This window comes from Theobroma cacao, chromosome 10, assembly GCF_053813885.1.
Source record: "Theobroma cacao isolate CCN51 chromosome 10, ASM5381388v1, whole genome shotgun sequence".
NCBI classification, from domain to species: Eukaryota; Viridiplantae; Streptophyta; class Magnoliopsida; order Malvales; family Malvaceae; genus Theobroma; species Theobroma cacao.
In genome coordinates, this window is record NC_142648.1 from 3,424,097 (window position 1) to 3,448,614 (window position 24,518).

The 24,518-nt window shown below is 34.2% G+C and overlaps 3 protein-coding genes across 6 annotated transcripts; all 3 read right to left on the reverse strand.

The window, feature by feature from the left end:
- Positions 1 to 641: 641 nt before the first annotated feature.
- On the reverse strand, positions 642 to 11,815 carry SAC3A (SAC3/GANP/Nin1/mts3/eIF-3 p25 family). Of its 3 annotated transcripts, none has more exons than XM_007009551.3 (14): positions 11,525 to 11,815; positions 11,261 to 11,333; positions 9,277 to 10,137; positions 6,788 to 7,225; positions 5,651 to 5,752; positions 4,899 to 4,996; positions 4,578 to 4,755; positions 3,920 to 4,411; positions 3,669 to 3,809; positions 3,480 to 3,539; positions 2,273 to 2,403; positions 2,015 to 2,148; positions 1,667 to 1,902; positions 642 to 1,144 (listed from the first exon to the last, which is right to left on the reverse strand). In XM_007009551.3, exons 2-14 carry the CDS (start codon positions 11,318 to 11,320, stop codon positions 1,043 to 1,045), a joined length of 3,033 nt encoding a protein of 1,010 aa, XP_007009613.3. In that variant the 5' UTR covers positions 11,321 to 11,333; positions 11,525 to 11,815; the 3' UTR covers positions 642 to 1,042. The 3 variants fall into 3 exon arrangements, with proteins under 3 accessions (XP_007009613.3, XP_007009612.3, XP_017984863.2); XM_007009550.3 differs by having other exon boundaries at positions 4,578 to 4,758; XM_018129374.2 differs by having other exon boundaries at positions 4,578 to 4,758; positions 11,514 to 11,815.
- A 1,787-nt stretch (positions 11,816 to 13,602) lies between these two features.
- On the reverse strand, positions 13,603 to 20,034 carry LOC18586292 (uncharacterized). Of its 2 annotated transcripts, XM_007009554.3 has the most exons (5): positions 19,900 to 20,034; positions 19,223 to 19,452; positions 16,124 to 19,095; positions 15,912 to 16,009; positions 13,603 to 15,776 (listed from the first exon to the last, which is right to left on the reverse strand). In XM_007009554.3, exons 2-5 carry the CDS (start codon positions 19,244 to 19,246, stop codon positions 14,647 to 14,649), a joined length of 4,224 nt encoding a protein of 1,407 aa, XP_007009616.3. In that variant the 5' UTR covers positions 19,247 to 19,452; positions 19,900 to 20,034; the 3' UTR covers positions 13,603 to 14,646. The 2 variants fall into 2 exon arrangements, with proteins under 2 accessions (XP_007009616.3, XP_017984801.2); XM_018129312.2 differs by having other exon boundaries at positions 13,603 to 16,009.
- A 2,888-nt stretch (positions 20,035 to 22,922) lies between these two features.
- On the reverse strand, positions 22,923 to 23,392 carry LOC18586293 (histone H4). The gene has a single exon (XM_018129517.2). The coding sequence runs from the start codon at positions 23,302 to 23,304 to the stop codon at positions 22,993 to 22,995; it is 312 nt and encodes a 103-aa protein (XP_017985006.1). The 5' UTR covers positions 23,305 to 23,392; the 3' UTR covers positions 22,923 to 22,992.
- Positions 23,393 to 24,518: the final 1,126 nt, after the last annotated feature.

Below are 24,518 nucleotides of genomic sequence, written 5' to 3' on the forward strand. Positions count from 1 at the left end.
TGTTATGCATAATAAGAAACTGTGTTGGAGAATCTCTCTTCTGCCCAGTCTCTTTCACTCTTTAAACTTAAGCTACAATCCTTTCAACAAGAGCCAATGCTTCCACAGCAAATTGCATAGTTCCCAGAGATTTCCTCTGTGCATGTACACCATTGATGCAGCAGCCACAGATGGACTTCTGCCCGGGGAGTACCACTTGGTCACATTTGCCTCTATATTCCCTACCCTAACAAGCTTTAATTGTGCACTTTATATATATATATATATTTATATATATATATATATATATATTCCTTTGTCATTGCAAATATATTTGATTGAGACTATTCAATCATTCCATACACATTAACATTTGATTTATTGATTAATACATAATCTTTCTACTTAAAAAGTAAAGTTCTAATCTCCCTTCCCCAACTAAAAAAAATTCATTTCATGATGGCAGGCAGTAAGGGTTCATCTATCCTCAATTAAATTTGTGTACCAATGCCTGCAAAAAGGATGAAAAACACAAGAAAATTCATTGAAAAAAGTTATTTTCAGTTTTTATTCCCTTTCTTCAGAACTGAACTAATTGCCATATTTTGGTTTCTAAGAGAACTAATAGCGCAATTGGAACTCAAAATTCTAAAGCATTCATATATCAAATATACTGACTAATTTTCCTTATTTCTTCTTCCTGAAGTACATCTATGTTAAGTCTTCACCAAGAAACAATGAATCGATGTTTCAAAGAGAAACAGAAACAAATAAGGAACAAAAACTACAATGCTAGCTCAAGTGCTGCCCTCTGCCATCTCCTAACAAGCATTTCTGAGAGAATTTGAATTCTTTTGAATTAGTATATCATGGTTATACAAATGTGATCTACTCTCTCTTAAGGTTACAAGCAACACCCTCAGCCCTCCGGCTGAACTTTGTCAGACTTGCTAGCCACTCTTCAAAATATTCCCACTCTTTTTACTGTCGTACATCAGACTGAGGATGGCAAAAATTTCCAATTAACTTTGCTTTCAAATACAATTAAGTCCGAATAACTTGGCTATGACGATGTCCGCGTCAGAAAATCATTAACAGCTAGACTAGCATCTCCATGGGCCACGGCATCTTCAGGTTCTGGCATGTAGAGACTTGAGGATGAAGCCTGCACATTATGAACATTCCATTCAGTCAGCAAGTAAAGCCAAACCTTTCTTCTGTATCTTGAGAAGGAGATAGGGCACGGGGGGAACAATCAGAAAAGTAAGAAAAGGGCAGGGGTTGGGAAAGGCAAACTCCCCATACGTTAAACAAATAGTATTTATTGATGGACCAAAAAGGGACAGAAGGATGAAATCCCAAAAGGTTCAACTGAAGTTAACTTGGACTGCACACATGAACAAATCTGCTCATGGCATGATGGAAAAAAATTTACAGGGATATCGATCCATCAAATTTTCTTTAAAACTCAGCATCTCGGGGAGGATACGATGGTTGCACCAAGACGGAACTTCGACAAGTTCACTTGGACTGCTCTCGTGAAGAAATATGCTCATGACGTAAAGGGAAAAGGTTTTACAGAATTAACAACCTGAGGATCCAATGAGTGTACCAAGGTGGAATATTGCTTATTATCCAACAGTAATAAGATCAGATATGTTAATTATCAAGATGAGATTAAGAATACCTTAGCATCAAGCTGCATCTCTCCATTACTATCTGCAACAAGGCATGCACCATGTGCCTTCAACCAGTCAACACACTCCTCCAATCCATCTGAGTCTTTCTCATCACTTCCTTCATTTGTAGGCATACCGCTGCCAAAGCCCAGAACCTGAGCAATGTATGAAACAGGTACCTGAGGACGATAAGAACGAGACATACAGCCCACAGCCTTATATCGCATTTTCTCGACATAAAGATCTGCACAAAAGAACCAAAAAGACCAAAGAGCAAATAAAAGAAAAACCTTAGCACTCTCTTGATAGATGTAATTGGTAATAAGAATTGAGATCACCCTGTAGTATACACTTACCCATAAGGCAGGTGTTCAAGTTAGGTGCCATTTTGTATAATCTGAAGAACATAACATAATTTCCTGAAGTCACAGCTGCACGAACTGCAAGTGCATGTTGAACAGCTTTATCCTTCTTTGCTTCATCAGATAATCTTGAAACCAAACATGAGAGGGTATTTTTATGTCAATATTCATAGCATGATGTATAATTGACATAATTCAAGAAATCAAGGAAAAAAATCTAGCTTATAGATTGAAAATAGCAACACAACTAACCTTGACATTGATGATAATAGATCTCTGTTGTTATTCGAGTGCATGATAACACAAAGTAAATGGTAAGCAGAAAACTCCATATGGCACCCCTCAATTCCTTCACCATAAAGGATTTTCAGCTGTGATTGGCACTGGACTCCGTGGGAGGAAAAAGAAGAAAAAAAAAAAAGCGAACAAGATTAAAAATGTGAAATAGGAAAACTTAATCTCTTAATCTATCCCACTTTGTGTCGCAACATCTTTCGAGTGGTGAATTCTAAGCACCACTGGACATCGCATGGAACAGATCCAAAATAGACATCCAAAAAAAAGTGGGAAAAGAAAGAAAATATACAAATCCTTTTGGCACTCGCTTAGTTTACTACTTTCTGACAAACTAAACTTATGATGAACTTTTTACTCTGACCTTTGCAACAGAAACACAATTACAATGTTAAGCAAAACGTTCAAATAAAACCAACAACCGCTGAGAGTTAATTACCAATTGTGTTTTGATTAACATTTGTAGATCTACAGCTGAACATAAATTCCTGAGAGAAATAAAACTGTGCAAATACCAGTCTATCAAACTCTGTCACTCAGAATGCAACACTAGTTACAAAGCACTGAAATTCCATTAATTGTTTCTTTTACACCCTTTTCCTATTTCTAGGGAGGGAATCCTTTATTTTGGTGGTAGTCCAATATATTTCTCACCATATATAAATAACAGGCACCTTTGCCCTTATTTACTTTAGTAGACATCTTCACAAATTTCCACAACTTTATCAAGCTAACAACACCGAGACACTAAAAAATATGATCAACTATAGCAATTTTGGCTAGTATTAAACATTACTTAACTGACGACTAACAATGTTGCCAAAAGAAATAGAACTGAAATAAAACTAGCAAGACATGCTAATGTTTAATACAACAGTGATACACGCTAATCAGCAGTGTACATGAGTGTGTTTTATCTGCATTTTCTTAAAAGCACAATATGTCAATTTAGCTTGGCAAACAAGGCTAAGTGCCAGTTTGGTGGCAAACTATTGGCCAGATCTAATACATGACCAGCTGAAAGAAAAAGATAGCCATCATATGGGGAAAACAGAATCTAGTCTCATTAAGAAACCATGTGTGATACTTTACACATTTTAATAAAAGCAGGTAAACAAGCTATTCCAAACAAGAATTCATAACAAAATGTTATTAAATTACAAACCTGATTATACTCAGGCAGATCCCCAACTTCCAATGACAATCGAGCATGAGTTTCATAAACCTGTTTACAAGTGAAATAAAGCTTGAAAATCAGCATATTGTCCAGGAATTATTTATTATAGAAAAGAAAATCCTCATCACTATAAACATATCTTTTTCCCAGGGAGGCAGGGATATGCATCAGATATACCTTAACTGTTAGCTGGTTACGAATTCTTTGGACAGTTAAGTCCTGGCGAATAGACTTCAACTGATCACACTTATAAAGGTAGTTCTTTTGGGAATTTTGAACCGTGAGCAGAGCTTTTTCCAGAACTTCTTCTGGTCTTACCTGTAAATCAAAGAAGACGGCCAATAATATGGGAGTGACATCATTTTTCTAAATATTTCAAAAGGCAGAATGCGCAGATTATGACAATGAAATGAAATATTGATAATTACAGTGGAGGGATCTGGTGCAGAAGTAAGACGCAAATAGCGTTTCTCGATTTCCTGGCATGTTCCTTTCACAGTTAGTGCATCCCAGTCAATGTCTTCAACAGCCCTGCTGCCACCATCTTCAAAGTTTTTGCTAAGCACCATGGCACTAGCCCTTCTAGCATATAGGTTTCCACTGCCAGCATTTTTGGCTTTAAAGTGATTAATTTGTGCTCGATTTCCTTGCACTTTTTCAAAACGCTTAGAACGATTTTCACGTCTCTTTCTTTCCTCCGGTGTATTAGCGAGTGCAATTGCACCAGAATAATATGCTGTTAAATTCTGTTCCTTATCACTATCACTTGATGCATCACCATTATCAGCAGCATTCCCATCAGCAAGACGCTGTCTCTTAACTGGCCTCTGGACAGTTTTACTTGCAGATTTCTGCTCCATCAGCGGAAATCTAATGCTATTCATAATATCAGTCTTGCCCTCAGAACTTGCACCTGCAGGCTGCAGAATAATTTATTCAACAAAAAAGCTGATTAGATTATTTGTGGCAGAAGTGCAACACCTTAAGAACCAATAATATCACTAAAACCCCATACTAAGAAAAGAATGTACCAACCCTAGCATAGTATTGCTATGAAAGAACAAAAGCAATGAAATTAGACACTACCTTTCTGTCCTTTTCATTAACGTGAACCCAGCTACTATACTTTGCTGCATAACTGTTGACAGGATCCAATTTGTCAAGTAATTTCTCCTCCGGTAAAGGCTCCCACCTGCTCTTGGATCGTTTAGTTGGACTCTTGTACTTTGGAATTGCAGAAACAGGGATTGGATTTTGTAAATTGCTGCTAGATGATAAAAAAGAAAGGAAGAGAGGGGTAAGGATGGAGGCAGAACAAATTATTACTAGAACCAAAATGAATGCCATGTATTTCCAGATACATGCAAGCCAGAAAATCAAGCATAGATAGGGAACTAGAATATATACTTCTTATCAACCATATCTGCATTAGGTATCGGAAAGAGAGGCTCGGCATCCCAGTCTCGTGTATGAAGTGTACCATCATTAGTTGCCTTGGTAATTATCTGAAAGGCAGTAGGAGGTGAAGGGAAAAGTCAATATGCATCCAGCAGAAAAATTTAAAACATACTGCAATGGAAAGCAGAACTATAGAAACAGAAAGATTAACTCAAATACTTCAAAATTTCCAGCAACTATAGCATATTTAACAAGCAGACACCAATTAATCTCAATAACTTTAAAGCTTAATCCTACTACATAACATTACTTTTCAACCCTCATAAAGAAACCTAATAGTATCACTGTAGAAACTTAGAAAGTTGTCAGATATCAGACATAAAGCTAAGTACATGAATTACTGATCTCAATCTTCCTTCCTAGTGGGCCCAATATCTTCTTTTAATTTCATATCAGAAGTAGTTAAAGAGAATGAGGGGTCAACAACACAAAATCAGCCTAGTAGCTGTTAGCCATCCAGGGCTCAGGTTAGCCCTCCCTCTGGCTATGAAGAAATGTAAACATACAATCTGTGCAGTGAATACAATTTAATTTTTCGGTTACACTGCTTGTCATTGCTGGCATATTAAGAAATCATTGATCCAAACTCTTAAAAGAGTACTTGATTACAATGGCATGAGAAAAAATTTAAATAAAAAGAAACAACTCAATTTGCACACAATTGTGAATAACCACTACCCAAGATTAAACCAAAAACTCACCTCCTTCATGACTGCCTGGCAAGCTGCCATTTGCTTTTCATCTTCACATTGACCCAAAGCCCTTTCAACATAATTCTTTAATGATTTTGGGAACATACCAACCTGCAAGCAAACAAAGTGGCAATTAATTGTTGTAGCATAACCTGACACGTGTAAACCATAAAAGTCCTTTTTTTTTTTTTGGTGCTGGTGGTAGTGGGCAGGGGGAGGGAGGGCCTTAGAAGTAGACTATAAAGTTTAAATCAATGATTTTACAGCATTTCACACCAATTTCCAAGAGCAATTTGTGTCTAAATCATCATTATCCACCATATTTATCCAAATATGCATTTTAATTCAGCACTGCATAATCCAGTAAGTTTAACATATCCGGTATTAGTAGTGAACATGGAAATGAAGATTGCAGCTCAAATGAATAACAGGACTTCCTCAAATAGAAGGTACGGGCAAATAACACATCAAATGTACCGAACACAGACAAAGATGCATGCATATTCAATATTTTTTAAAACAACATAGGTTTTCAAACTTAATAATGTCTTGCAAACTACAAATTCCAATTACATGAGATAATTCTTTATTATGAAGCAACAATTTTGCACATCAAATGATAACATCCCATATTTATCTCCAGACACAGTGCAAAGCTAAACAACCCTAAGCATTATCCAGGCAAACACATTAACCATGACCAAACAAATCAGCACTCATGTAACAATTTCCTAGCCATCTATCACCATTTAATAGGCAAGTACAATGAAGAAAGTAAGACAACATCATTCACTTGCAGAATACTTGCATCCAACCTTTTTCCATGTACAGTGAACTACTTCCCTGCTGTCAAATCCTGTAACATTACAGCACTCAAGCACTTATAAAGAGCCCAACAAACAATTAATTTTTATAACAGACCATGCTGCTAATGGGTGATCCAATTGCAGAGCTTCAGGCAAACACAAAAATTCAGATTAGACAAGGTATATTTGTTTCAGGTACTAGTATGCAGATGTTCAACCTAGGGTGGCTGGAGGCAGCTTTCTTATTCGCCTCCTCATTTTTGAACAGAAAATCTTACAGGATAACCTATGGTGTTTATTCAGAAGAAACAAAAGTAGACAACTAAAACAGGAGGCTCACCTTGAGTACAGAATCAGCTGCATCATTAGGCAACACTTTCTCAATGGGTTTTGTCAGTGAAACACTGATATAAGCAGGTTTTGCTGTTGTATTATTGTTAGAGCCATCCTTGTCCATTTTTGGTAAACCCAATGGCAAATTAGAAGCAATCCTGGGGTTTGTTTGAATCTGCACTTTGCTTACCCTTCGTGTATCAACTGATTGAACAGTTTGCAAAGGCGGTTGGTAACTTTGAGATGACTGCTGAGCCACAGGATATTGTAAATTGAGACCTTGAGGGCAAGCAGTTTTCTGCTGTTCCTGAAAGTTATCATATGATGGTTTTGAATCCAAAGCCTTCTGAAAATGTTGCTGTACAGGAGTAGGATGCTGATTTTGAAAACTTGAAGCCCCATGTTTCCAGTAACTATCATAACCACCAGTAACTGTTGCACCAGGCTGACCAAAACGAGCACAAAAAGATAAAAAAAATTGAAATAAAAAGCACTAAAACTCAAATAACTGAAAAAGACATTAAGTTAAATGCAATAGCCACAAAAGGAAACTACTTGGTTAAATACACAAACGAATCTGAAAAAAGATACTATTAACATAAACATTACAATCACAGCCATCAATCTTATGGCAATAAGAAGCACATAACCCCTACAATCTTCCTTGTCAATAATTCATGACGCATTATAATATGATAAGCACATAGATTTATCATTTTTCCCAGAAAGTGAAACATGAAATCTACCTTGCAATCTAGACATGCCAGATCATGTACTCCAGTCTTCCGTGGAGCATAAAAAGCATTCTTTCAGAGGCACCATATCATGAAAGATTCAATCAAAGCTTTAATAAAGAGCTACTATCATTAGGGAGCTTTCAATAAAATCGACTTATTATCACATCATACACACTAGGCTCACTTTGTTTACATTTTATATACAAATGCATTCCCCTCTAAGCAAAGCCTTAAAAAGGTTGTTAAGACTATCACGCATCACTCCATTTTGCTTAGAGGAAACAGAGGAGCAAAATGGTGGGGAAGTATGATACTACCATCCGGTAGGGTACCCAAGTGAAAAGAACAAGCAGTGATTTCTCTCCTCACAAGCCAACCCAATATAAGGTGCACCTTTTCAATGTGATTAGCAAGCAAATGGCAGTTGCATGCTTTTTCTTTCCTCACCCAATTCAAACAACCAAAAGGATTATAAGTTTTCTAGCAAATCGTTCTGTTTCCCTCCACAATTCTTCCCTTCCTAAATTCCACCCTTTTGACCAAACATAATGCAAAAGTTAAAACAAGCATTCCACCTCAAACAAATATTAGTTGTTACAACACTTGCATCCACATGCCCCCTATCTAACACAATGAACCTTCTCATTATTCTGGAAACAAAAAAATTACCTATATGAATAACTTGAACAAGATTCTTTAAATAAAACAGGTAGTGACATACTGGGAATATAGCCACAACTGTTATAGCAACACAAATCTTGAAATGACCATCAAAAGCCCTTGGCTGGCAGAAAAGAGATTTACTATCAAAACCTCTCATTGATCTTCCATTTAAAGAACTAAGGAATTTGAACTAATCATATATGTCATAACAAGATCGCTTATTATATTGCCATACAATAGAATTCTAGGCCACTAAAACATCATCTAACAGAAAAACTCAAAAAAAAAAAAAAATCTAGTAAGAGTTGGAGAAATCTGTTACAAAGATCCATCAAATCCCCTATTTCACTAATTCTTCAATAAAGAGATATAATGTCATTAGTACACTGTCTATATCTAAGAAAAAAGATTTAATGCCTTTGGACTTCTCAGATTTACAAGTAACAGCGGCCCTGAATTTACCACAGAAAGAGGAAATGTTGATCTAAGGGGCAGAGTTTGAAGCAAACTTAACACCATATGTCATGCATAGCATGCTCTAACTACTATCAGAAACAAAGAAAGTCTATATTCTGAATTCCAAAAATCCCTCATGTTACGAACAATGCAATCTTACCCATGAAAGGTCAACAAAACGCACCCCGACATTTTCACACAGCAGCCAAAATTCAATATCGAAATTTGAGAAGAATCAATGATATGAAATATAAATAACAGATCAGAAATCAAAGAAAGACAGATGAAACATAATGGGTTCATTGGATTGGAGATGCAGTCTAGGCAAGAAGAAATATCTCATTAAATCAGAAAATTGATCAATAATCACTCATATACACATTGTATTGCACCTACCATACAAAACCTCAATAGTCAATTCCAACTAAATAGACACATAAAGCAAAATACATGCACAAGCACACTTCAAGAACTATCACCTTCAACCATAAAATTTTATCTAATGCCGCAAAAGGTCAAACATAACAAAAGAAAATAATGATGGAATGCATATTTTTAAGATTAGCAGATAGCACAAACAAGTCCTCATTATGTCTGCATTCAGCCAATCTTGCACTATGCATCCAACATAAACTCAAACCTGCAATGAAGGCGTTTGAGATGAGCTGGGCTCTGGCCTCCAAGATGGGGTAAAAGATGGGGGAGCTTGGCTGTTTGAAGTAGCGTATCCACCACTAACACCAGGAACCTGAGACACCTGAGTGGATTTACTAGCAATGGATAAATTTTCTGTTCCGGGGGCACAACTAACTTCCGTTGGATTGTAATAATCTGACCACTGCTTGTAATGCTGCTGATAATGCAATGAATTTGTAGCTGCATTACCAGAAGCATAAGCCCCAGTTGTATCTGGAGTGTAGTTCGAATATTGGTGAGTAGTATAATTTGAATAGTTGCCTTCATTCCACGTGGTTGTCTGATGACTGTAACCGCTACTCGGGTAACCTCCAGCTGTCTGATAATCACCAGGATTGTAGTAAGTGCTTGAATAACTTGCAGGCCCAGCATAAGACCCTGTATTCGGAAATGAGGAAAGAGGCTGATAAGGAGCACCTGTGTTTTGATATGCTCCTACTGGCTGAGAGTAAGAGGGGTTAGGTTGTTGCTGATAGCCATTATAGTAGCCTTGGTATCCTGTGCTTCCATATGAATAAGGATCAGTAGAATTTGAGTAGGAATTATAGCCACTATAGTCTGGTTGTGCATTTGTTGTTCCTAAGCTCGATGAAGTAGCAAGAGATGCTGCATTTGACCCATCCTGAACAGTTCTTGTGGATGGCTCTGTTTGCTGCACATGGTGGTAAGTGGAATTCGAAAAACTTCCATTTTCTACAGAGTGATTATCCACCCTGTACATATTCCACGATGCAGCTTCAGAACCAGCTGTTGAGGGAACATATGAAGATGTCTTCCCTTGACTTGCATTTACAACATATCGACTCTGAGAAAAGAAACCAAAGTCAATGAATGACAAATGAATTGACCAAAATAACAGGATGCATGTTGATCAATCACTTGAAAGAAAATCAAATCTGATCAGTTATACAATATGCCATTACTTGGATGTTGTATTTACAAGAAAATTCAACCATCACTTCAAAACCTGTCCTTTTTCACCTTCTTCAAATAACCCATTGCAGTAAACTCAAACCCAATTCACAACAAGCACTCTTCACTTCAAAAATGCCTAAATCACGAAAACCTAACTAAACAACTAAGAAACTTCAAACCCAATTCATTTGAACAATGCCTTCAGTTTTTAATTTCAACACTTCACTTCCAAAATACCTAAAGTACTACAATTTAACTAAATAACTTAAAAACTTCCGACTCAATTCATCACAAGCATTGCTTGAACCTTTGGCTTTCAATTTTGGCACTTTTTTAATCCAATTCTAAACTAATAAATTTCAAAGCAAGAAACATTCTTCACCAGAAAAATACCTAAAGCACTAAAATCTAACTACTCAACTCCGAATCTTCCAACTCGGTCATTCCTAGCATTGCCAAAACTTTTGATTTTCAATTTTGGCACTTTTTTAATCCAATTCATAACTAACCCGCTTCATAGCAAGCAACACTCTTCACCTCCAAAATGCCTAAAGAGCTAAAAACTAACTAAACAACTTAGGAGCTTCAAATCCAATTCGTTATATGCTATTACCTTAGGTTTTTAACTTCAAGGTTTCTTTAGTCCAACTCTAAACTAAACCCATCCCCGGAAAGCAATGCTATTCACCAAAGTATTGCCTACAGCAGTAAAACCTAACTAAACATCATTGAAACTTCAAACCTAATTACAACTATTACCTTTAAACTGAGATCAGAGCACTTTCCTAATTCAATTCTAAAACTCAAACCCAATTCACAATAAGCAACACTCCTCACTTCCAAAATGCCTAAAGGGCTTAAAAGCTAACTAAACAACTTTGAAACTTCAAATCAAATTCATTTACCTTCGGTTTTAGACCCAATTCCAACACAACCCTTTATTCAAATCAACACTTTTAACCATTTTAACCATTGTTTCTCAAAGAGAATAAAAGAATAAAAAAGGGAATCACCTCAACAGAGTTCGGGTCCAGTGAAGCTAAAGTTTGTGTATTAGTAGCTTGATTCATCATTTCATCAGCATCCCTATATTTCACCAAAAAACAAAAGGAAACAACATAAAATTAGCACCCAAGATAAAATAAAATAAAACCAATTCGATTTTATCAAATCAAACATTAAATTGCCCAAAAAAGTTGAAAATTTAGCATTGAAATAATTAAAAAAAAACCCACCAAACCCTAATAAAATTAAAAGGAAACTGACCAACTTCTAACCTTCAAAAACTCCTCGAGATTGATGTTGAAAAGGGAAAAGCCCTTAACGTTATTTAGCAACAAAGAACCAAAATTTGAGATCAAAGGAGAAAACCCAGACAGCAAAATCAACCAAAAAAAAAAAGAAAAATTTATATGTGAAGTAATGGATTATAGGATTTTATCAAGAAAACAATAAAATAAAATAAAAATAGAGCAAGAGAATATAGAGAACAAAATTGAATATTTAAAAAAATAAAACAAAATCCCACGAGGGAAGGAAAGACAAGGGAGAAAGAGAATCGGAAGAAATTTACAGGAGAAAAATATGAAGTGAAAGACAATGGTGGGTGTTTATATAAGGTGGTCGTCGTTTACTCGCTTTAGGGTCGTCGTTTTGCTTTGTTGTGGTTAAACTATTATTACTAGTGAAATTAGAAGTAATGAAATCCTTTTTAAGCTATACTATTAATATTAAAAGAAGAAAGTGTTCTTGAAAGAGAACCAGAATTTATCTATGATTAGTTTTTTTAATAAGACATGACTTGAAATTATAATTTTATTTAAATTATTAAATAATGTTATTAACTAAATTAACGAATAACTAAATTAACGATTTTTCACTTGTAAAATCTAGTAATATAACTAACATAAAAAGTCGGTTATTTAGAAAGATTGTTTAAACCGTTACTTAATAAGTAATAAGGAAAGTTAATTAATATCTATTAACCTAACTGGAGATGATATTTGTAGAAAGTATTCTCGGATTTTAATTTTAATTGTTTATTAAGTGTTGTTGTTTATTTGTTTTAAATAATAATTTTGTGAATTTAAATATATATATATATATATATAAATTACTATAAATTTTTTATTACTATTATTTTTTATTTTATAATGTTTTATTAAAAATAAAAATATTAATATATTTTTTAAAATAATAATTTTATATCTATTATGAAATCAAATGTTAATCATGTGGTAACTTTTATTTGAATTCAAACTTAATTCGGCTTCCATTTCCTATATGAATACACTATTATTGGACTTGTTCATGGCTTATAGCTGTCCATCCAAACCCACGAACACGGCCCGTTTCAAAGTGGGTTTGAGTTAGTAATATTAGTAATATCTCATTAAATAAATAATATCTGATATTTTTAATTTCTAAAACATACCTTAATAATATAAAATTTATTTTATTACTTTAAAATAAAATTCAGTGTATACTAAACATATTTAATTCCTTAAGATTTAGATCTCATGTCACGAATTTATATTTTTAACTCAAAAAACAAATGTAAAAAGACTATTACTGATATATCAAGATTGTTTTAAATTCATAATATTCTTAATATTCTATAACGTCCAATCATGCTATACAATAATTTTTCAATCTTCGTATATTTCATGAAAAATCTTACATATAACTTTATACAAATTCATATTTTCAATTCTAAATATATGTTAATCAAATTAACAAAACACTCTTATAAATTCGAGATTCATCTGATCGATTTGAGATCCGTGGCATTTATCCGATAACACTTTATTGATCCAGGCCAATGGACCTTATCTCATAATTTGAGTTGGAATTCAAAGCTTGAGCTCATTGAAATTGAATAGAATTTTCTTCCAATTCCAATTGTTATTTATCCAGTTTTTGCCTTTTTTTTTCAATTTAAGTCCATTATTTATACTTTATTTTACAAAGTCCAGAAAAATCAAATTGCCCGGAAAGCTTATGCCTGGAGGCCCTGGAGAAAATTTTAACATCAAACCTTATAAAACCCATGCCATTGCCTCATGTTTCCCAGCTTCAAATACTGTAAATTTCCCAAAACTGTGTGGAGGAAAAATAAACCAAACAGGGGATGTTAAAACCCTGGAAAAGCACTACACACAACACACCAACATCCCAAACAGAGTCACTGCTTCCTTCCAAATACTACTAATCAACTTCTACCAAGTCTTTTTTCTTTTCTAAAGTATTTCTTTTACCAGAAGTATAGAGGACATTTAAGAAGAATCAAGACCCCATCACTTTCAACCGATAGATTCAAGGATATGGGGACAAGTGAAGGAATAAGACCCATACATTGCAATATTCAACAATTATTCTATTCATCAGCATATCGAACGAGACCTTATCCCCATCCACATAATAGATGAAAGCAATCATATGACCCATTCAAAGCAAAAAAAGAAAATATTTTCAATGCAGAAGCCACCACAATGTGAATATGAATGTAAAATCTCAGTTGATTGATGAAGCTGATCCATATCTCACAGTAAGAGGGCAAAGTTAATAAATATTTCAGAATTGGCTTCTTCTGGAACAACAGATTAATTTGTATTCACAGAATACCTTGTTGCTTTGTGTCAAAAACCCAGGTCAGATCTGTAATTCCAATCCGATAAAACTTTGATCCTTTAATTGAGAAGAAATAAAAGTCAAAGCACCAGTAAAGGCAGCAAAATGCAGGCATTTCTGCTCTGCCTCTCTTTGATTTCCTTTAATTTAGATTTTTCAATTTTCATGGCGATGTCCAACTGTCCTCTCGAAAAAGCTTGAAAACAATGTCACTGTACAGAGATGACATTTGTAAACAGAGCATCTATGACTGAGGACCACATGAAGGCATGGCCATTTTGCAATTAAAGTGATGATCAGCTGGGTAGCATGCAGAAAAGTGAATTTATTCATCTAGTAATAGATAGTCTGATCATAACCTTTGTTTTCTTCCATTCTTCAAAACCCAAATACTCACCTTTTCTCAGCTGAAGGAAGGTCTGCCCAAAGGAATAGCCAGCAAATATCAAGTTAGGGTACAGAAAAAGATTTTAAGTCTGTCTGATCTCATGAAAACCTGCCAAACAGAAGAGCATCTTGAGCTGTTCTCCAGGCAAAATACCAGATACATTTCCTGCACCAAAAATTACCATAACTGACTCTACTAGCTGCTGCTTCAATATCTTACCTTACATACTACACAAGGGATCATTGCATATGCAGAAATTAGTCAAAAATGGTAAACACAATGTCCCTAATCAGGCAGAAAATAGAAACAACAGATTCAGCCCTGCTGCTCCAATAACTTACACCATTAACAGTGACTAATGGCATATACAGACATATCTACTCAAAATCGCTTTCTCTTCACTCGTGACATATCATCAAATCCATCATCATGCCAAACCTGACCACCATGCCTAAAATTTCCCTCCTCCTCAATGTTTCTTGTCCTCCTAGGAGCATTCCCAGGTCGGTTTTTTAATCGCCTATCAAACTCCCTTTCCCTCAAAGTTCCTCTTTCATGCAACTCCGGATCATCTTCTGGACAGAATCTAAATGACCTAGGTCCACCCTCAGCATTAAGATGAAAATTCTCACTATCAGCACCACTATAAGGAGGCCTAAAAGGACGAACAGGTCCCCGTCTATCACCATACCTCCTCCTCTCATCAGCATTCCCATCAGTAGCAAGCTCATGAAACCTGCCAGATGGCATGGGCCCACCAAAGTAATCATCACCGTCGCTCCTTTCTCGAGGATCTACAAGATCCAACCGTCTACTGTTTCTAAGTAAAATCCGGCCAGATGGGCTCCTATTAGGGATGCCAGACCTTGGATGACCATGATCTCGCCCGGGATCCATATCCCTCAAATCATTAGATGGTCGGGACAAATATGGAGGAGATCCATGCCTTCTAAGAACCATTTCCCCAGCAAAACAAGGACGATCAGGTGATCTTATCCTATCCACCCTGTAAATAGGTGATCTTCGATGAGGTAATTCCAACGGCCCTCCAAATTCATCAGGTGATCTTCTCCTAGGAGAAGGCCATGGACCGGGAGAACGAGTTCGTGGTCTAGTCGGAGACTTTGAACGAATTCGAGGAAGACCCCTTCTCTGAACAGATGAAAAATCCCTGTTCCCCCTAACAAAAGGGCCATCTAATCCCTCAAATGAAGGTTGGGAACGAGTAAACATTGGGTCTGTATGGTCATCAGCAAAACCTCTCATATGCCTCAATCCAACTGATTCAGAGCCATCTTCACCAATGCATCTACTTGGACTTAGATTTCTTGGAACTCTGCGAACCATTGGAAGCCCCCGTGAAGCAGGTCCATCTCTTCCACCAGGAGACCGCCTCCTTGGGTGTACATGAGCGAAAATTGATGAATTATCACTCAAGATCTTTCTCCCACCTTGTCCAGGACCAAAATATGCACCATCTTGCCCATTATTATAGCTACTAAAGTCAAGATCTGCATCAGAAACAGCAGATGCATATTTATGTCTGACAACACGAAATTCTGTAGGGCCATTATAAAACTCTGAAGCAAAGTTACGTTCTGAATCCCGACCACCACGTAGGGTGTCTATCCAACTGGAAACCCTACCTCTTCCACGCATAAAACTTATTCTAGGGTTCCTGGATGGCTGATCATGATGCCTCTCTCTTGAGAATCTATGGGAACCATCGCCATACACTTCATCTCTGAGGGTAAACATTGTTAGAAGAAGAAAAAATTATAACAGATATTTAATGAATCATCAAAAAATAAATAAACAAACTAAAAAGAATGCAGGGTTCATAAATAACAATAATCACCTCCCTCGAGGATGAAACTTATCTCCTTCAAGGGCAACATCAAGCAATCTTTCTCTTCCACCTCGTGACTGCATTGTCCTGCCTGAAATAGATCTTGTCCTACCAGGAGATGACTGATTTAAAGCTCGAGATAAGTTTATAATCCGACTCCTATTACCTGCACTGCTGACATCCTTACCTGCATCATCACCACTTAAAAATGCTTCTACCTTAGGTAGAACTGAATTGCTTTTTCCTTCTGACTCAGTTTTTTGAGCATTATCTGCACCTTGACCAATGGTCACTGAAGTTCCTTGGCTTGAATCAGAGGCTTGGATAGATGTTTGCTCTCGATCTTGCCCTTCTACAGCATCCTTCTTCTCTGATAAATCAAGTGGTTTTCTTGGCATGGCCTTTTTTGGTATCTTTTTGTCAGTTGGACTGGAAGGCATCTCAACAGCTGATGATTCTTGCAAACAGGCCTCTTTATCAGCTTCTGTATTGGAATCCTTATTTACAGATGTGTCAATGCATTCATTAGTACTATCATTACTTGTTTTACCAGCATCTTCTCCACAAGTTTCTTTTCCGCTGACAGAGGATGAAGATGGTTTGTTATCACCAACAAACCATACAGAATCTGAGTTTTTATAACCAGTATCACCATTATTTCCATTTCCAGCCTCTTGTCCCTCACATACTGGAGCCTCTATCTCAGTATTCTCTACAGTTTCCCTGACTTCACCATCTTCAAAGTCATCTTCTGCTCTACCATCATGTTCCATATCCATAGCTGGAGCTAAATCACGATTGCCATCTGACTCATAACCAGAGCCATATGAATCTTCTAGAATATCACCTGATAAATTAATTTTTTCCTCATCACTTACAGAACCCTCAACCGTTCCCCGTGATTCAGATGGTTGTACAGCCATGAATTTCAGTCTGCAATTATCAGGATCTTCAACACTCTTATTTTCAGAAGTAGAGTTATCTATTTTACCAGAAATGTTTGATTCATTATCATCATGACCCACAGAAGAAATCATTTTAGAAGCAACCTGGCCCTCCCCACTAGACTCAGTTTCTTTGGCTTGAATAAAATGTTCCACATGATTCGACGCATCACCATGTAATGACAAATCAGTAGAAGTAGGTACTGTTGTGTTATTCAGAGGATGTAGTATCTGCTCATCTGATTGGTTCAATGATCCCTCCATTCTCTTTGATGTTTCCTGGTTATCCTCGTGAACTGGTTCAGGTTTTACAGACCGAGCATCAACTAATTTTAAGGTTGAAGATTTTGAGCTTTCTGAACTGCTCCTATCAACTAATTCATGCTTCATCGGTACAATATTTAACAAGCCCTTAGGATCAGCTTTAACTGCAGCAGAATTAGTTTTGATGCTCTCATCAAGTGGTTCTGATTTTACAGGCTTAAAGTTAGACACAGTCAGATTGCTGACAGGCACTGATTCTGCAGGTAAGTTGATATTTGCCGTGACTTCGCGCAAATCCTCTTTAGCTGATGTGCTGGAAGGTTTTTCATTGGAGTTCAAATGAAGATAAGGGGTAGTGAGGCCTAAACGAAGTGAATCCTCTGTGTTATACTGCTGACTAGATAGTGCGGATGACATTGCAATTTTGATTACCCTTTGCTGTTGTGTGGGCATACTGGTACCAGTCATCCCACCTGAGCAAAGTACTGGCTTTATAGCATCCATATGAGTTGTTTTTTGACTTGCACCATCATTACTGGCAGGACCTTCCCAAGCATCCATTGTAGTATTCAAATCCCAATTTGATCGGTCAGCAAGCATATTAGCACCAATACTATTAGGCTGGACATTGTTACTTCTAAGTTGAGTACTACATTCTCCTTTGCTTAAGGATAGATTCAAAGAAACAGGTTCTGCCTTTTCCTGCTTCAGACAATCACGCTCATTATTTCCACCAGCAATAGCTGAAACAAGATGTTCCCCTAAAGCTAATGACAATCCAGGGTTCCCAGAAACTGTAGGTAATTCTGATCTAAACTGTCCATCTACATTTTGCTGGCTATATACATCTTTCCCTATATTAAGGGTAAGAGAATCACCACCTACTAAGTCCAACTCAGATTTTGCTGACTTTCTCAGGATATTGTCAGACTCTCCAGTTGCCACAAGCTTCCCTTTGCTGTCAATATCAGCCAAAGACCTAGAGTTAACTGGAAAGCTTTGTTCTTCAAGTTTTACCCTAAGGAGGTTATTATTGCCCTGCACCATGCTACCATTTGTACCATCATAACTTCTCTTCTCTTTCTCAGGTACAGTTTTCTCACTTGCATCAGAAAAGCTAGAAACACTTGCTGCAATACTACTAGCATTTGACAAACTTGCTGCAACACTATTAGGCTTAGAAGTTTCCACAGTGCTACTAGCATTAGAGCCTGCTGAAACACTACTAGCATGAGAATTCGCTGCAACACAAGAAGCATTAGAACTCACTGCAACACTAACAGCATTAGAACTTGCTGCAACACAAGAAGTATTAGAACTAGCTGCAACACTAACAGCATTAGAACTCGCTGCAACACTGACAGCATTAGAACTAGCTGCAATACTACCAGCATTCACATTCAAACTAGTTGCAACACCACTAGCATCTGAACTCCCCGCAACACCACTAGTATTTGACCTTGCTGCTACGCCACTAGTGTTTGAACTCACTCCAACAACACTGATGTTTGAACTAGCTAAAACACCGCAGGTGTTTGAACTCGCTAAAACACTGCCAGTGTTTGAGCTCGCTGTGACAGTACTAGCATTTGAAATAGCTGAACCCTGAAGTGGACTAGAAAATCCTTTCTGCTCTGAATCATTTTCAGTTGGTAGTGAAGGTGAATCTTCAGTCTGCTGAGAAGATGTCCAGATTAAAGGAAACCTCCTTTTCTTTATTGGAATACCTGCACTATATTCACTAAACTGCCCAACACTGGGTTTAACCCCCGTCTGCCAACAGAGCATAAATTAATCAAAACTCAACAAAAACAAATTATAAACTTGCAACAGTTTCTCTAACCTTAGATGCTAGCAATTTAAAAAAGAATAATAAAGATAGACAAATAAAGATAGACACCTCTTCGTTTCCTGATACTGACATGATCCCAAATATTCGCCTAGCGTATTAGCCCTTCAGCTTTCCTCTTATCAGCTTTTATTTAAATTTAATTTCCACCAAAAGAATATTCTTTACAACCATTCCTGAAATCTGATCGAATTCAAAACGCAAAATTTCCAAATCAATTCAAATAAGTTAATTTCCGATTGTCTCCCTAAAAACCCAGCATGAAAACCAGTAAGAAGCACCTGCAAGCAAAAAGAAAAAGAAAAAAGGTTAATCTGTACAGCTAAAGAGAGGTTCACAAAATAATTAAATAGGTTCCACAAATAAATAAACTAGCACAAATCAATTAACCACGATTTTATGGGGATGTTATACATAAAAATAAATAAATAAACATGTAAACCAATTGGAATAAGAATTAAAAATCTAAAGCCAATCAAAACTTTAAAAACAAACAGATCATTCCTTGCACTGAATTAAATCAACACAAATTATCAGGAAAAAACAAGATAAATTCAATCTGAAGTTTCAACATAAAATTTTAAAAGAAATGAATCGGTTTCCAGGAAGATGTACCTGTAATCAAAATCAGACAATAACCGTTGACCGAATTACAACAACTATTAAAAATTTAAAAATAGGCCAAAAAACAAACAAAAAATAAAAGAAATCAGAGAAGAAAAAATTACCCGATCAAAATGACGAGAGAAAAGAAAACTGAAACTTCACAGAAATGATGAACAAGAAAGAACAGAGAATCTAATCAAGCCCGTTTCCTAGGGTTTGAGGGGTTCCTTTATTGCTGTACACTTCCATTATTATATAGACGAAATTTTTTATTATTTTATTATTTTTTTCTTTTAACTAATGATTCGATGGAGTCTTCGTCAAGGGTCCGCAACACGATGTCCAATCCATGATTGCCACGTGTTGTATCTGTGGAAAATTTGGCGCGATGTGGCTCCACCATAGTTCACCCACTTCCGTTTGTCGGCATTATTCATCCTCCTTTTTCATTTTTTATTTAAATTTTTTTCCATTTTTATATTTTTTTAGAATTATTCTTGACAATTTTATGCTGCCTTCACTAGATTTTATTCCAACTTAAAATTATTGGAAAGTAAAACAAATTTACAGTACATACAGATTTTGTTTCTTTTTTTATTTAGATTAGATTTTATTTTTTTATTAAATTCAAAAAATATCATTTCATGAACGAAACCTTATTATAAAATAATTATATTTTATAAAAAAAATTCACAAATTGTCCTAATAATTCTTAATTAAAAGAAAAGAAAAAAACCCAAGAAAGGAATAGAATCCAATATTTCTTTTTACTTTTTAGTCTCTTTTTGGGGACTACTTTAATTATGGAAAAAAATTTTGAAATTAATGAAATTTTAGTAGGATTGACATGATACCCTTTTTTGCTGTACAATAAAATAGGAACAAAAAAAATAAATATTTACTATATAAATACAATGATATTCGCAAATTATTTTTTAATTAAGCTATAAAATAAATGGTACTTGAGAAATTATTGAAAGGTTAGGTCCACTCGATGGGGATACCAAGTACAGAGTAATTGAAAAGTTGAAATTTGGTAGAACAAAGCCAAAAAAAAAATTGTTCCAAATTTTGACATTGACCCAAAATTGGTCCCCTACCTTTACATTAAATCCATTTGTCCACGAATTTAATTAGTAATACTATAAATAAATCTTGTTTTAATCAATTCAACATTTTATCTCCTTTTCCTTTATTTATATTATTTTATAAGAAAAGGAAAAAAAAGCTAAATGGGTTTAAAAAGAATAGTTTGAACAAGACATTCCATGTATGATTTCTGTATATATCTATTCAAATATATATATGTATATTATCTGTTTTATTTTTTTATACCATTTAATTTAACTCTATGATTATTGTAAAAAAAAAATCAAGGACAAAACTCTTTCAACCCTTAAATTAAGCATTAATGGACAATTCCCCCGTCGTCTCATTAAAAATTTACACTCTAAATTTTTTATTATTCGAATCAAACAAATTAATTGATTTATTATGTTACAACTCTTAAACTAGAACGTAAATATTACCAACAAGAGTTATCAATACTTGAATTCGAAATATTTTATTTTCATTATTATCAAATTTAAAATTTTTTATTATCAAAATAATTGATTTTTTTGCCATAAAAATAAAAGTTTACTATAAAATAAAATGATATTCACAAATTAATTTATTTTGTCTTTTTTTCCAAAAACTAGAAAAATTAATCCTAGTTGAGAAACTAGGGGAAGGTTAGGACCTCTCCAGGAATAAGGAAGGAAACTTCAAGTGCAAGTACACAAACAGACAAATCCAAGAAACGGACACTCTCCCATCTATATTCATATTTAAAAGAAAGTTCATGAGGCTTTTTCATTTTGCTTAATACTCTAAAAGATTAAGCTAATAGCATGTTTGGGACAGAGAATAGCTTCTCATATTTTCTCTTTACTTCCGTTTGGTAAGCAATAAAATATTCAAGGAACATGAAAATATTTATAAATTCTAAAATATTAATATTTTAAAATATTAATGTTTTATTTATTAAATTATTAATATATTAAATTTTTAATGAGTATAAATAAAAAATAAAAATTTATACTAATATTTTAATAATAAAATTATTAAATTTTAAATTTTTTAAATTTTAATGAAAATAAAAATTATATAATTAAAAAATTTTGCTCATATTTGTCTTTTGGTATAAATTTTACTAAATTATGTAAAAAGCATTTTGTTGTTTTAAAAAATAAATATTATTATAATAAAAAATTTTAGTTTTCAATTATATATTATAAAAATTAATATTTTAAATTTAGAAATTAATTAAAATTATTAATATTTTAATAATAATAATGTTAACTAATAAATAAAATATTAATATTTAAAATATTAATAATTAAATTATACTAAAATATTAACATTTAAATTATTAATTTTTTAATTTTTTAATTAAATTATAAATTATTAATATTTAAAAAATAAAATAAAAATAAATAATTATATATATAATAAAAAATATTTTATTTTTTATTTTTTTATTATAAAATTATTATTATCAATCAAATACTATAATAAATCATAATAATTATTTATATTTTATTCTATTTATCATATCTAATTATATAATAATTATTTTATTTTATTTTTATTTATTTAACAAAACCAAATGTACCTTAAAGACTTTACATGTGATTAGTATGGGTTGAGAGTTAGTAGGGTTTTATCCTAGGTTTCCTAGGTTTTTCATGTTAATTAAAAGCTGGTCCCAATCCTTACAAATTGAATCCATTTTGTCCACAAAATATCTACCATTATATTTTGGAATTCAATATTCCTGCCCCATTATGTTTTTCTTTTTGACCATTTAATTTTTTTTCTTTTCATTTAAACCAACTCATAAGTTTTTGTTCTTTATCTTTTTATTTTTGCAGTTCAGTCCTAACCAAGCTTATGGCGATAGAATGGCTGGGCATACCTGGAAATAGAATTATTTTAATCGTACACACCCGATCAAAAGTTCAAGTCTACTGGTCAATTCAGCTAATCCCACTCCAGTTTTCACTTCCCACACTCCGCTTAAAGCCATTAACAAGTTGCATGCATCAAAATTTGGAGTGTAACTATAAAAAAAAAACAAAAATGATAAAAATGACAAAGACAATTTCGGATCAAAAACACCATTGATATTTTTCATTCCTAAATTTCCACCAAACAGAACGAAATCAAAAACCCTAACCACCAAACCCGTAAAGGGTACGGCCTTGTCTCTTGAGCGCGTAAACGACGTCCATGGCGGTGACGGTTTTGCGACGGGCGTGCTCGGTGTAGGTAACGGCGTCTCTGATGACGTTTTCAAGGAAGATTTTGAGGACGCCGCGTGTCTCCTCGTAAATAAGACCGCTGATGCGTTTAACACCGCCACGGCGAGCCAAACGGCGGATGGCTGGCTTTGTGATCCCTTGGATGTTATCGCGGAGGACCTTACGGTGCCGTTTCGCTCCTCCTTTTCCCAATCCTTTGCCTCCCTTGCCACGCCCAGACATTTTTGCACAACTGAAAGACTATGAGATTGCTTGATTTGGTGACGTTGAGAGCCAAGGGGAGGGGAGTGGTGGTTGGGTATCTATAAGGAAGCGTTGAACGGGAATCGATCCGTGTGTGCTCTTGTGGGGCAATGTTTTGGACCGTTGATGGTTAATGAACGGTTGAGATTTGGGGATTTGTATTAATGTTGGATCGATGACATGGCATTATTTTATTATAAAATTTGTATTCTTTAGAGTTTTAATATATTTTTCGCTTATTCATTCTTGGATTTATATTCATAATCATAACTTTTTTTAAGTTTTAATTAATTTTATGAATTAAATTGATATCCTTTGGACTCTTAATATCAAATTCAACAATTGATATTAATAATTAGTATAAATTATAAATTATAATTATAGCACTCGAGCATTTGACTCATTAGTTAGTGCATTATCCTCTTGTCTAAAAAGTAAGATTCGAATCTCCCTTCTTTCAATTATAAATTATAATTTATAATTATAATAATAGATTATTTATTAAAATTAAATTAAACCTATTTAACGAAATAAGTTTTTTATCTATTTTTGGGACTAGTCCGAATTAACTATTTTATTCAAGATAATGGTTTTAATTTATCACTTATCTATATAGGTTATAATTTTATCATTATATTTTATAATTTGATTAATAAATGTTCAAAATTTTATATTTCTTAAGGAAATAAATAAATATTTTAATTCTAACTTTTAACAGTATTTGAATCAAATTAAAAAGTATAGTTTTAAAACTACATTAACCCAAAGATAAATAATAAATTTGGATCTTATCTCTTAACAATTTTATGATTATACTTTGTCATATTGAAATTTTGTTTATGTTTTGGGCATAAAACAACTATTCATGCTTTTATGCTTGACATGATTCAATATACATATAGATTGAAATCACAAGTGTTATTATATTATATAATAACAGAATATGAACATCAGCCTCAATAGAGAAATATAACATTAAAATGATTGATTTTTTTCTTTATTTATATTATCTACTTTTTACTTTTTGAAAAGTTATTATAAAATAAAAGTAAAAATTAATAACATAATTGATTTAAAATAGACAAATAATTAAAATTTAATACAAATTATAATATAACCAATCTATATAAAGAAGTGAAATCATGATTATTGTCATTTAAATAATTACATATTTTGTATATAATATTTCAGAA